This window comes from Vulpes vulpes, chromosome 10 (assembly GCF_048418805.1).
Source record: "Vulpes vulpes isolate BD-2025 chromosome 10, VulVul3, whole genome shotgun sequence".
NCBI classification, from domain to species: Eukaryota; Metazoa; Chordata; class Mammalia; order Carnivora; family Canidae; genus Vulpes; species Vulpes vulpes.
In genome coordinates, this window is record NC_132789.1 from 95,975,122 (window position 1) to 95,988,745 (window position 13,624).

Genomic DNA, 13,624 nt, shown 5'->3' on the forward strand with positions numbered 1-13,624 from the left:
ATTCTACGGAATATAAAGTTCACAATCACAAGGATTAATTTTGGTCATTACAACTATGTCAGGCCTTTAGCTATAATCGCCAACTGCACACCAATAAGACAGACAATTTTTGGTTTTGTTCTATATTATTTAGTTCATTTCTGTTGAAATAAAGTCCTTTTGTGAGATATATACATGTTAGGCAAAACCCCAAAATGAATAAATAGAAGACAAGAGACCTGAGAAGTATGTAAACCCTTGGTAGCTAACCCAGATAATATAAATGAATTTTTAATACTACAAATATTTTTTTATAAAAAAAATACTACAAATACTGAGATAAGACAGTATTTTGACTTACAAGTGATGAGAAAGTAGTTTGAAACAACCATAGATTTGATTAATATACTTAGTATAATCTGAAAAACAAGAGTTTTTCAAACCATTGTTTTATGATTTCACAAGGAAGACAATATTCTTGGCTATATCCAGTTCATCTATGTCCATACTGATATTCATATGGAGTTGCCTTATGCCTAAGCATCCAGCAATAAAGGTGAACATTAGATATACCAAATGTTTTTTCTTACATGATATTTAATATCATACGTTCCCACATAATCGATTGCTGGGTGTCAGTTGGACAAAACCTCATTTTCAGAGTATGACTCTAAATTACCTTAGAGAATATTATTCATGTTTTATGATGTCATGCATCAGTGGCATAGCAAGATTTCCACTGTACCATCTCAGATCAAAATGATAGAAAAAATACTCTCTCTCTCTCTCTCTCTCTCTCTCTCTCTCTCACAGACACACACACACACCACTTTTTCATGAGGTTTAAAGCACGATGCTAATAGAATTAATTTTAGTTATTTGTAAAATAGATTTGATAGAAGGGAATAAATTGAACTGAAACCAAAGCAACCGCTATTCTTTCTGCAAAAGAAGAGAATCTGATATGATAAAATTTTCTGTGCATGTATTCAAGGGCACGTAGTTCCTGTGGTAAGGAAACTACTATAATTTTACTTCAATTATATCAATGGGCCTCTAGTCGCCACACTGATTACAGAGTATTGCACCATACATCATTTGAAAAGCTCTATGTATCATTTTATTCTCATCTTGGAAATAAAACTTTATTTACTCTACCATGTTTGAAAAGGGAGAGACATTTTACCTTAATATTAGGCAAGTCTTAAAGTGTAAATAAACGTTAGGAAGATTATGAAAAAATAGGATGGGAAGCAACTAAAAATTAGAAATCAAGTTGATCACTAACTTATTCAAATGATGGAAGTTCTGTATATTTAACATCTCAGAATTTCAGTCTGGGCTATGACTATTAATAAGCAAATATTTTGTCCAGTAGAAACAAATAAGGATAAAATAAGTTTATGAATAAGTGATATAAGAACATTCAATGATTTATTTATATAGAATGTTAAAATAATTTCTCAAATTACTAATTCAGCAGTACTTTTTCATAAACAGTAACCAATGGTTTTGAGTACCTTGAAAGTAAATACCAATATTTTTTAGATTTTAATTTGTTGTAATCCCAAATTTACTAATTAAATTTAGCAGAGTTTTTCAGAGTTATTTCAATGGACATTTACAGGTTCCATATAATCTGAATTATGTGGTGAAAACTAAAACCCATCATTTTTAATCAGGAAGAAATGAGATGTTATCACAGCATGGCTTGGCATTCACTATTCACTCAGTTCCACTCCAGGTGCTTTTTCCTGGGTGGATTTGGCCTGTTGACTGAATTGGCCTCCCTGTGTCCTAAGATAACTGCCATGATTGGGAAGCCATATGGTGCAATGCTGTAAGCTATATTAAATTTGAGTCATATTTTGGCCAACTTTGTGCTCATAATTGAGATTCAGAATTTTATCCATGTAAATTTCTATATACTTACCGATTATTGATGTAATTACACTCACATTTTTTTCTTTCCCTTTTTAAATGCTTGCTGATATAAAATCATGCTTAGAGTTTAAACTTAAAGGCAGTTGTTGAAAAAAGGAAAGTAAAAGAAGGTGACATTTTAGGTCCACCTTGTGTTTACCTTTAAAGAAGCAGTCTTCATTGTGAACAATGGTGATCTTTTGTTTTTTCAGGCAAGCAGCTCTATGCACTTCACAGTGGTTTTCATAAAATTCTCCATCAGATCCACACACAGGTTTGTAGTGCCGCTTGCAAAGGTCCATGCAGGCACATTCTGCTTGCCCTGTCTCTCTGCTGATGACACAGTGTCTTCCCAAACCACAGTATTTATTTTCACAAGACCCCAAAGGACCATCCTGAATCAGGAATCCTGAGGATAAAGAAGAGGAAAAGAACTTGTATTCAGATGTCTAAATAATAAGCGCATGTCAAAGTATGAAATAAAAAAAGTCTAAGAGAAGTATAGTATAATCAGGGTTCAGTTGTTCTCAGTGGAAAAGAGACTTGTATCAGACAGGTAGATGAGCTTTTGAAATCACTCTGAAAATCCTCCGCCCCACCCCACCCCCACGCTGTGCTGTAGCACTCTCTTCTCCCTCTTCAATGAGTAGTGTGGTCCTCAAGAACATGATCTCCCAAATTAAACTGCTCGAGTTCAAATCCTGCCTCTACCATTTATTAGCTTATGTCTTTGGATAAATTACTTCTTGGAGCCAAGGTGTCCCATCTGTTATATGGAGGTAATTATAGACTGCCTCCTAAAGTTATACAAAATATAGCATGTAATGATCCACAGGAATCATGTCCCTGCCATAGAGTAAATGCTAAATAAATGTCAACTTTCACAGTAATAAAATTCTGGATAGGAGAAATGACATGTATGCATATAAAGCAGGAAATAAGAGAATAGAAAATAATTGCGCCTTGAGAACTTCTTGGTGGGCTCTGATAGCTGATGTCTTTTTGTTTTAACCTTTGCCACTGGACAATCACAAGTACACTTCTCAACTAAATGAATAAATAGCAAATAATTCAGTTTTCTTGTTACTTATTCAGGTTAACAATCTCCATCAGCACCAAAAAAGAATAGATGGATCCAGCAGTCTTGTACTAAAGCCAAACTAATCAACTTGAATCACTCTGATAGGTAGATCTGGCCTTTTTCCTTTGAGAATTTATTTGACTGGAGACTAAAACTTTATATATATATATATATCAGTAAACTGAATACACACACACACGAGACAGACCTACACATAAATAAAATAGAGACATACATGTTTACATATGCATGTGTGTATATGTGTGTATAACCATCAGACACCTATATTTTTTTTAAAAAGAAATAATTTGTGAGGTAAAAAATACAGTAATTTTCTTATATATTTTGCATATTTTTATTTTATTGATTTAAAATCATCTCTCCACATGGTAACAGCATAATGATGAAGAACACAGATTCTCATCCAGAGTTCAAACCATAACCCCACCAGTTGCAAGCTTCAGGATCTTGGGCAAGTATCTAAGACATCTGTAACTCAGTTTCTGCATCTGTAAAATAGGCATAATGCCTTATTCTCCTAGGGTTATCAAAATGAAAGGGCTTGGCACATATAAAACTCTGTTTAATTGCTAGTTATTATTACTATTATTATTATTACCTTTCTAGAGACTAATTTTCATACGGACAGATATGTACAAATGAACAAGTATTTTAAAAAGTAATTCTGTTTTTAAATGAAACCTATATAGTACTTTTATTTCAATACATAAATGTATTTCCAAATGGAGAATAGTAAATTTAACATTACAAAAAGAAAAGGCCAATACTATTGACTATTTTTTTCCTAAAGCATGTCTTTTGATAGCAGTATAAATTGGAATAAATTTATCTTCTTGAACCCTTTGATACCATATACCAATTATTGAGAAAAGTCTATAAAATTTTTAAAAATAAGAAAAAGAAATAAAAAGCATAATTTACTGAACAAATCTCCCTTACGTAGTGTTATTTTATGTGATAACGCATGGAAATATTTAAACAAATTTTGTAAAATATATTTAATAAGGTAGTTCCTGAAGTTTGGCACACATTAAAATGGCCAAGAGAAGTGGTTAAAACATTCATTCTGCCTCTAAACCACCTCAGAGTTTTTGATTCAGTAGATCTGGACTGTGGCTAGCCCAATATTTATATTTCTAAGTTCCCATGTGATGATGATACTCTTGCTTCTGGGATCATACGTTAGGGTCTTTGATTTATTGCATTCTATTTTATATCCAAAATAAATAAAACACAAAGAAAAAGCCTAGGTAACCATTTAGGCAATACTCTTTAAGTGGAAAAGATGAGAAGTTTATAATGTGATTAAAAACATAAAATAATGCAAGTATTTAGGAGTAACTAAGAAAAGATAAAGAAAAGCAAACTATTAACTAGGTGGATATAATACTGGGCAAATGTTTCTGTGTTTGCATTATTGTTTTTTAATGTTCAATGAAATACATTTTTAAAAAAATCCAAAATTGTATCAGTTGTAACTATAAAATATGACTGATTTCAATTTGGAATATCTTTTCCTCATTTTTATGCCAGTTTTTATGCCAGTTGTTGATCTAATGTTTATAGAGTCCAAGATGTGACTGTCAGGAATCTGACTCACATACTTATATTTTGTATAATTTTATACCTTATATTTTCTTTGTGTTCTTACTATCTAATTCTAAATTGTTTTTTTTTTTTTGCTATCAAATAGTTTAAGATTTACAAGAGAATAATTTATTTTTTACTATCAAAGAATGAGTTTAATGTTTATTGAGAGTCTGACCATTTTACATTTTAGTCACAAATGAGTTGGCTAACTAAATCAGTAGTTTTCTTTTGGGGGAGGAATGCTTTGCTAAAAATGAACTCATTTCTGGTGTATCTGGGTTGGTGAATTGTTTTCCCAGATTCTCTCCTCTTATTTTGTTCCTCTCAAAGCCTGTACTCCAGTTCAGAGATTTGTTTGGGATATTGGCCATTTTCTAGAAGTTAATGAACTAGCTAGAAGCTGCATGTTGCATGTAGTTGCTACAATTAAAGGAAATATAATTAATTCATACGCAATCCAAAAGAAAGCTCATATTATGTAAATGAACAGCTAGAACATATCCTTTCTGACAGTAATTATCCATGACTAACGCTGAACTTAAGTTTCAGCTGAGATTAAATCAATTTAATCTGATCAACATGTCAAAGATTTCTTTTAAGTATATTCAGTCAGATGACACATTAAATGAATTTTAATCAAGAACTTATATCCTGCTCTCTCATAACTTGATAAAACAGGCATTTGTTCCCAAAAAAGTGCTGTATATGCACATCATTTTAGAATTTCTATGCCTTCAGAGCATTATAAAAAACAGATTTAAAACAAAGATGAAACCTTAAAAGATGAAAGACACCAAGTCATAAAGCAAAATAATTCTATGGAATTGTAAAAATGGTCATTTCAGATTCTCAATCATGAAATCCTCTTCAAGTCATACACACACACACACACACACACACACGTATATATACAATTTATCAAACAGTACTTAATATAGAATGGATGTAGATTGAAATAAACTTTATTAAATGTACTCATTTTTATTTGCAAGGTTCTGTTACTTGCTATAGGGTAGATAAGGGAAGTATAGATAAGGTTACTTCCTAAAGGGTAGAAAAGAATAGTCATTGCCACTTTTTTTTAGTGTCTCACAAAGGGTGTAAGGCGGGATTTGAGGGTGCCCAAGTAGTGAGGCAAAGATTTAGGGGCACATTTAGGGACACAAAGGAGAGTGAGATGGATAATAACAGGTAAGATCTCACAAGCAATGTATCATGCACAGTTGAGTTTATGTCCTACAAATGGGTTAGGAGTTCAGAAGGCTGCTCTAGGGATAGACAGAGTATGAAACAGACTGGTACTGAATTGAAAACAGGAACTAATAGTGCAAGGGATCATCAGGGGAGGGATAGGAAACTGAATGAGAAAAAAAATCAGAGAGGGAGACAAACCGTGAGACTCAGAACTCCGGGAAACTGAGGGTTGCTGGGAGGGAGATGGGGTAACAGGGTGATGGGCATTTAGGAGAGCACTTGATGGGTGCTATATGCAACTGTTGAATTATTGAAAACTACATCTGAAACTAGTGATATACTGTATGTTGACAAATTGAATTTAAATGATAAAAAGAAATTAAAAAAAAAAAACAGGAAGAGCAGAGGAAGGAAAAATCCAGATTTGATGAGCTAACTACCTCTAATGATTCCAATCGAATATAAACATAATTAAGTTAGAGTGCCAAATTACTTGAGGTATTAATTGTCTCATAAAAATGTATAATGCTGAAGTGCAAAATATAAGTATTGTGTTAACTTTGTTGAACAAAACAAAAGACTTTTGGTCAGAAAACAGAGTTATAGTCTTTGCTCTTCTACTACCTAGTTGTCTGACCTCATCCAGGGTGTAATGTCTTTAGGCCTGATATTCAAATGGTAAGATGGGAGGTAAGTTATATTTAGATTTACTCTCATCCAATCCCTTCATTTAAGAATGCTTGGCAAAACACAATTTTAATAAAAGCTAATATCTGAGGAATATATTAATAAGCTTTCCCTAGTATGTTTCATATTTAAACTCACCTGCACTAAACAATCATATACTTCTAATTCCCTAGTTTAAATATTTTCATATACTAGAAACATCCTCAGCCATACAAAATGTAAAATTATTTTTAGCGTAGATTTTCTAATTTATCTTTTCTAAGATTTTATCACTATGTATTCTATTTTTGTATCATGTTAATAATTACAAGAATGGATCATAAAGTCAGAGTCCTTTAATTTGTATTCCAACTGTCACTACAAGTGTAATTTTTAGGCAATCAGTTAAAATTGGTGAGCCTTAGTTTCCCTAACTAGATCATAGAAAAAAATCTGTATTATTTATTAAATTAATAAAATGAGGATAATAATAATAATAACCATTAGATAATATGATTGATCCCATAAGAGGATTCTGTGCGATAATGCACTCGATCTGCTTGCCTTAGTATGTGTTTAACAAATATAGTTATAATTATTAAGAATTATCATTTACTATAGACTTGACATGTAGACTATATTGACTTAAAATCCCTGGAATGAATAAAGAACAACTTTTGACAACTCTACCTTTTATTATGTCCATTAGAAATAAATTTATGGGAGTGTGGAAATGTGTTTTTCCCAAATAACCTATATAAAATTTTCAAGAGTGCCATACCACTACATAAGAATTTCCCTCATCTGCAAAAACAAGACAAAACACAACAAAAAACCCCTCAAATTTATATGATTACATATTTTGCTTTAAAAATAAGTATAATACTTCAGTGACATTTTGTTACCCACATATGGAAAAACTGCAAAACTCTTCAGTAAATACAAAATACAGTTTCTGTTGCACACTGTATTTTTGTAAACGCTAACAAAATACATTCAGTCCTCACAAACTTCATGGCAAGTAGCAGTTCCAGTAAATATTCCAATGCCTGCAGAATATTGAGCACAGTATGATCTTTTCATGACCTTTAAAGACTGGGATATGTTTGTCCTGCTGTTATTTTGTGAAGTTGGTCAAAACAAGGCTGTCTGAATGATAGGTGGCCCAGTGCGCCACTATTGAAAGGCAGTTTGAATGGTCACATGTCTGTACTTCAGTGAATTTGGAACCTTCTTCCCCGTATTATTTTAGTCAGTCCATTGGACTTCTGCAAACACCTTCATGTAATTCTGCAATCAGATTTATTTTAAAAGAAGTGAATATGAAAAAAGGTAAGTAAAAAAAAACAAAAACAAAAACACAGGAATTCAGTTAAATTCCAACCATCCAAGTTACAGTTTCTGTTTAAATCCAAAGACATTTTTGCCAGCACAGATGATTGTTGATGTGTCATTTCAAGAAGTTCGATGATTTGAGATCACTAGCTAGCATGCTAAGTAACTTCTTGTTTAATGTTCTCAACTGCAGTATAATTCCAACAGAAGAACACCGAGAGAGCCTAAGATACACTCTTAAAACTCCAACCTCAACTAGGAACCTTGATAACAAAGCACACAAAATTTTTTCCTCATTATTAATTTTATCCTTTCCAAGTCCCATCTAGGAGCCACGATTTCCATATTAACTTAATATTTCTATCTTATTGAGGTCTTAGAGTAGTACACGTGGTTAGACACTTTACCAGATAAAAATACTCTCATCATCTGTGTGATTTATTTAGATTACGGAAATGGGTTGGAAGCTAAAGAATTCTCACCTGATAATAATTTGCATTAATAACTGGAAATGCAATGGCATTATAGGTAGGCTAGTAGATAGATAAATTGAGAAACAGACGGATAGATCACAGATGAGAATATGGCATTTAAGACCTTTTTTTAGATGACAGTGATTACTAAAAACAAAATATTTATTTTTAGATATTTAGTTCTGTAATGATTTTGAGTGATTGAAAGAAAAAAGTATTTCTTTTGCTTAGTAGTTAGATGCTACTCCCCTCTATAAATGATATTGATGTATAAAATAAATAAGAAAATAAATCAATTAGCAGACATAAAATAAAAGTTTTATTTTGTACAACTGTATGCAATGAGAGTAAAGACATATGCTAAATCATCTGTGATACTTAAACTATTTCAGGCTTTGGAATAAACCCAAAACTTTACAAAAATATTATTTCTTATTTATTTAAAAATTTAAAACCGTAGATGGATTTTCTCAAATAATGTAGATATTTTCACACTTGAGAAAGAATATTAAATAACAAAATAAAATATTTAAAGTGAAGATCAAACACTGTAATGGAAGGGTAGATTTGGGTAGGTAATCTTCAGATTCATTATAATGCTGATTGTTGGAGTCAGACCAACCACATGGATAATAGGGAATTGAGGGAGAAAAGAAGACAGCAATTTCCATTAGAACTGTTAAGAATGATTGCCAGAAGAATATTGCTTTTAGAACTTAAAAGTTTCCATTTTAAAACCCACTTTAATACATTATTTTTAAGATGTTTAATTTTCTTTAAAAAATTGTATTTCTTGGGGTGCCTGAAAGGCTCAGTTGGTTAGATGTCTACCTTCAGCTCAGGTCATGGTCCCCACGTCCTGGGATCAAGCCCCGAGTGGGGCTCCCTGCTTAGTGGAGAGCCTGCTTCTCCCTCTCCTTTTGCCCCTCCCCCTCCAACTTGTGCTGTCTCGCTCTCAAATAAATTAATAAAATCTTTTTAAAAAAGAAAAATAATTCTTCTTTGCAAAAAGTGTTTTTCATAGCTTGATTTTATGTTTTTAGTTAATAGACTCTTTTTTCGAGCATTCGTAGGTTCATAGCAAAATTATGTGGGAAGTACAGAGAGTTTCATAACCCAATCACAAAAAGGCAAATATGATATGATTCTAATTATGAGCTCCTTAGAGAAGTCAAAATCATGCAGACATAAAGTAGGATGGTAGTTTGGCAGGGGCTAGAAGAGGGGGAGTGGGGGGTTACTGTTTAATGGGTATAGAGTTTCAGTTTTGCAAGATGAAAAGATTTCTGGAGAACTCAAGAATGGGAGTGATGGTTGCACAATATTACAGTCCTTAAATACCACTGGTTTGTATACTTAACAATGGTTTAAAAAGGTACTTTTAGACGTATTTTACCACAATTAAAATTTGGAAAAAAAAAACATTAAAGTCGAAAGAGTTCCTGTATAGTTCCTCCTTCCAAAACACACAACGTTCTCTACCATCAATGAAACCTGATCATCCACTATTTTCAAAAAAGAGCCTTTGTTTCCTAAGAATCAACTTAATAGCACACCCAGGACTCTATATTTCCATGACTAAGTTATAAAACTTCAATCTCTGTCATTTTGGGGGTTCTTTTTTTCCTCTTTGAGGGTGTAAATCAATGTAAGGGAGGGTTTTATGAAACAGCAAGGCATGAAATATCAAATACATTTAGTGTCAGGTGCAAAATACACAGTTTGTTACTTTACAAATCTAACTCCTATTCCCCTGGTCACTTAAATGTTTAGCACATTAAAAAAAAAGAAAACAAATAGGGACACCTGGGAGGCTCAGCGGTTGAGCGTCTGCCTTCAGTTCAGCGTGTGACCCTAGGGTCCTGGATCGAGTCCCACATGGGGCTCCCTGCATGGAGCCTGCTTCTCCCTCTGCTTGTGTCTCTGCCTCTCTCTCTCTCTCTCTCTCTCTCTCTGTGTGTGTGTGTCTCTCATGAATGAATGAATAAATAAATAAATAAATAAATAAATAAATAAATATCTTAAAAACAAAACAAAAGCAAACAAGGGGCACCTGGGTGGCTCAGTCCATTAAGTGGCTGCCTTCCACTCAGGTCATGATCCCAGGGTTCTGGGATGGAGCCCTGCCTGCACCGGGCTCCCTGCCCAGCAAGGAGTCTGCTTCTTCCTCTTCCTCTGCCACTCCCTCTGCTTATGCTCTCTCTCTCTTTTTCTCTCAAATAAATAAAATCTAAAAACAAACAAACAACAACAACACAAACAAAACAAAAAGCACTGCATCTACTCTCGTCAACTTATTTCTTTCAACTAACCACCTACTTCTCTCTTCAGTTAACTGTGGCTTAAATCTAAGTCAGGTACAGTTTCTCCAAAAAGTTTATCTTCTGAATTCTATCAATTCCCTTGGCTTAGGTGTTTGGAATAAAAGCAGGTGTTTTTGGCTTTTCATGCACTTAGTTTATTAGAGGTAACAGACACAGGTTCAATCCCCAGCTTGAATTGGACAAAGGTCAAGGAGAAAATAAAAGAAGACTACCTCAAAAGTATTATGTCACCACCTTATAATGTAAAGGACATATAATCCAAACCAGTAGGGTTCTAGAAGGCATTCTAGAGAAGAAAAGGTTGCATTGTATGGGAATTAGTCATGTAAAGAAGAGAATCCAAAAAAAAAAAAAAAGATTTTTAGCAGAAGTATGAATATATGCACATGATGATTCTTATGTTACCAAAATGCAGAGGTTATGGCTGAGATTGTTAGAAGATATGATTAGCAAATTAGGGAAAGGATTTATAATGAACAGCCCTGAAGGCTAGGTTAAGGATGTGTTAGTGTGGCAATGGAAGCTGGTATTTGGCAGTTTTAAGAAGGATTATTTGTGGTGGATAGAAATGAAACACCAGTCAGGGAGCTACCAGCCTGGCCTATGTGGTAACAATGAGTCAGAACAAGGAGAGTTATAAGAAAATCGATATATGGAGCAATAGGGTATCAGCCATAAAGAGAGGAGGCCAAAAGAGTAGCTTTGAACATGAAGAGTTTAAGAGTAGTTTTAATAAAGGTAACCTCGTGAATAGCATTGTAAGTGGTTGAAGACTTAACAGTCTCAATATTTTTGGCAATAATAACAGTAAGCACAATAAATAATTGGCTGTGGATTAAAATGACACAATTGAGGATGGAATCCAAGTGCTTTTAATTGCATCAATTTACCTCACTGTGTTATTTTTCACCAACACTCAGTCATCTTACATAGAAGAGTGGGGAAGTAAGACTATGGCACTTTTTAGAGAAATGGTTTTACTTGTCAAAGTGAGGGAAGGATTTGACAGGCCGGGACACTCACCACAATACTGATGAGGAGGACTTGGTGGAAGGACAGCAACTCAAAAGAAAGTGCTGCAAGCAAGGTACAAAGAACAGGATACAGATGGAGGAAATAAGGGAGTTTTCTGAGTTCTTGCCTAATAAATTGTTTTATATCACTTATAGTCACGGAATTAAGTCCAACACATGCTTTTCAGCTGAAATGACAATCTATTCTGATGTTTCTCTAATACATATGGAACATTAAAAAAAAATTATCTTTCCATCTACCCAAATAAACAAGAGACTTCTTTTATATGTAAAATCCCCAAGGTCTCAAGTCTTCTCTCTTTTGAAAAAAATTTACTGTTTATTATCTCCTTTATATTAATTCTATATTAAGTTCTAATACATATGTGCTTTTCTCATGTGTCTGAAAATTAAGCTGTATGTAGCATATATACGAGTTACATAGCTTGACTATTTTAACAATAAAATGATTATCATATTAGACTTTTTAATGTATTTGTCTTTAAAATCTTATTTAATTTTTTTTAAATTCCTACTTAAGTTCCAGTTAAGGAACACACAGTACAATACTAGTTTCAGGTGTGAAACTACTGAATATAGTGATTCGACGTTTCCATACAACACCCATGCTCATCACAGAGAGTACACACCTTAATCCTCATCAACTTTTTAATCCATTCCCCCACCGTCTCCTCACTGGTAACCATCAGTTTGTTCCTTAAGAGTCTGTTTCTTGGTTTGCCTTTCTCTCTGTTTTTTTTCTGTTGCTTTTTTTGTTTCTTAAATTCCACATATTGTTTCTTCCTTTGACTGACTTATTTCACTTAGCATAATGCTCTCTGTCTCTATCCATATCATTGCAAATAGCAAGATCTCATTATTTTTCATGGCAGAGTAATATTTCACTCTGTGTGTGTGTGTGTGTGTGTGTGTGTGTGTGTGTGTGTGTGTATCGCTTCTTTATCCATTCATCAGTGGATCGACACTTGGGATATTTCCATAATTTGGCTATTGTAGATAATGCTGCTATAAACATCACGGTGTGTATATATCACATTGAATTAGTATTTTTGTACCCTTTGGGTAAATATCTAGTAGTGAAATTGCTGGGTTGTAGGGTAAATCCAGTTTTAAATTTTTGAGGACCCTCCAGAGTGTTTTCCAGATTGGCTGCACCAGTCTGCATTCCAACTGAGTGCAAGAAGATTCCTTCCCCCAACTCCACATCCTCGCCCAACACTGTTGTTTCTTGTGTTGTTAATATTAGCCATTCTGACAGGTCTGAGGGGATATCCCTTTGTATGTAGCAATATAGGCCTACTTTAAGAAGTAAGAAAAATCTCAAACAACCTAATCTTGTACCTAAAGGAGCTAAAAAAGTGCACCAAACAGAGTCTAAAGCCAGCAGAAGGAAAGAAATAATAAAGATTAGAGCAGAATTAAATGATATAGAAACTTAAAATAAAAGCAACAATGGAGCAGATCAGTCAAACCAGGAACTAGTTCTTTGAAAAAATAATAAAATTAGTAAACCTTAGCCAGACTTAATCAAAAAGAAAAATTACCCACATAAATAAAGTCACAAATAAGAGAGGAGAAATAACAACCAACACCACAGAAATACAAACATTAGAGAATATTATGAAAAACTAGTGAATTGGACCACCTGGAAGAAATGGATAAGTTCCTAGAAACATATAAAATACCAAAACCTGAAACAAGAAGAAATAGAAAACTAGAAAAGACCAATAGTCAGCAAAGAAATTGAATTAGTAATAAAAAAAAAAAACTCCCAAAAAAATAAAAGCCCAAGGCCAGATGGTTCCACAGGGGAATTCTATAGAACATTTAAAGAGTTAATATCTATTCTCCTCAAACTACTCCAAAAAATAGAAAAGGAAGGAAAACTTCTAAATTCATTCTATGAGGCTAACATTAGCTGAATATATTTATATTTAAATTTTTATTTAGCTTATGTTCCACTATGATTTCTAGGTTTTTGGTCTTACTGTTTTACCTCTATTC

The 13,624-nt window shown here is 33.3% G+C and overlaps 1 protein-coding gene across 2 annotated transcripts in view; it reads right to left on the reverse strand.

Moving 5' to 3' along the window:
* The window catches only part of FSTL5 (follistatin like 5), a 685,094-nt gene that overhangs the window by 441,365 nt on the left and 230,105 nt on the right, over positions 1–13,624 (reverse strand). For both annotated transcript variants that reach the window (XM_026008082.2, XM_026008081.2), the window contains exon 4: positions 2,063–2,311. In XM_026008082.2, coding sequence (XP_025863867.1) covers positions 2,063–2,311 — 249 coding nt within the window. The remainder of the gene's footprint in view (positions 1–2,062; positions 2,312–13,624) is intronic.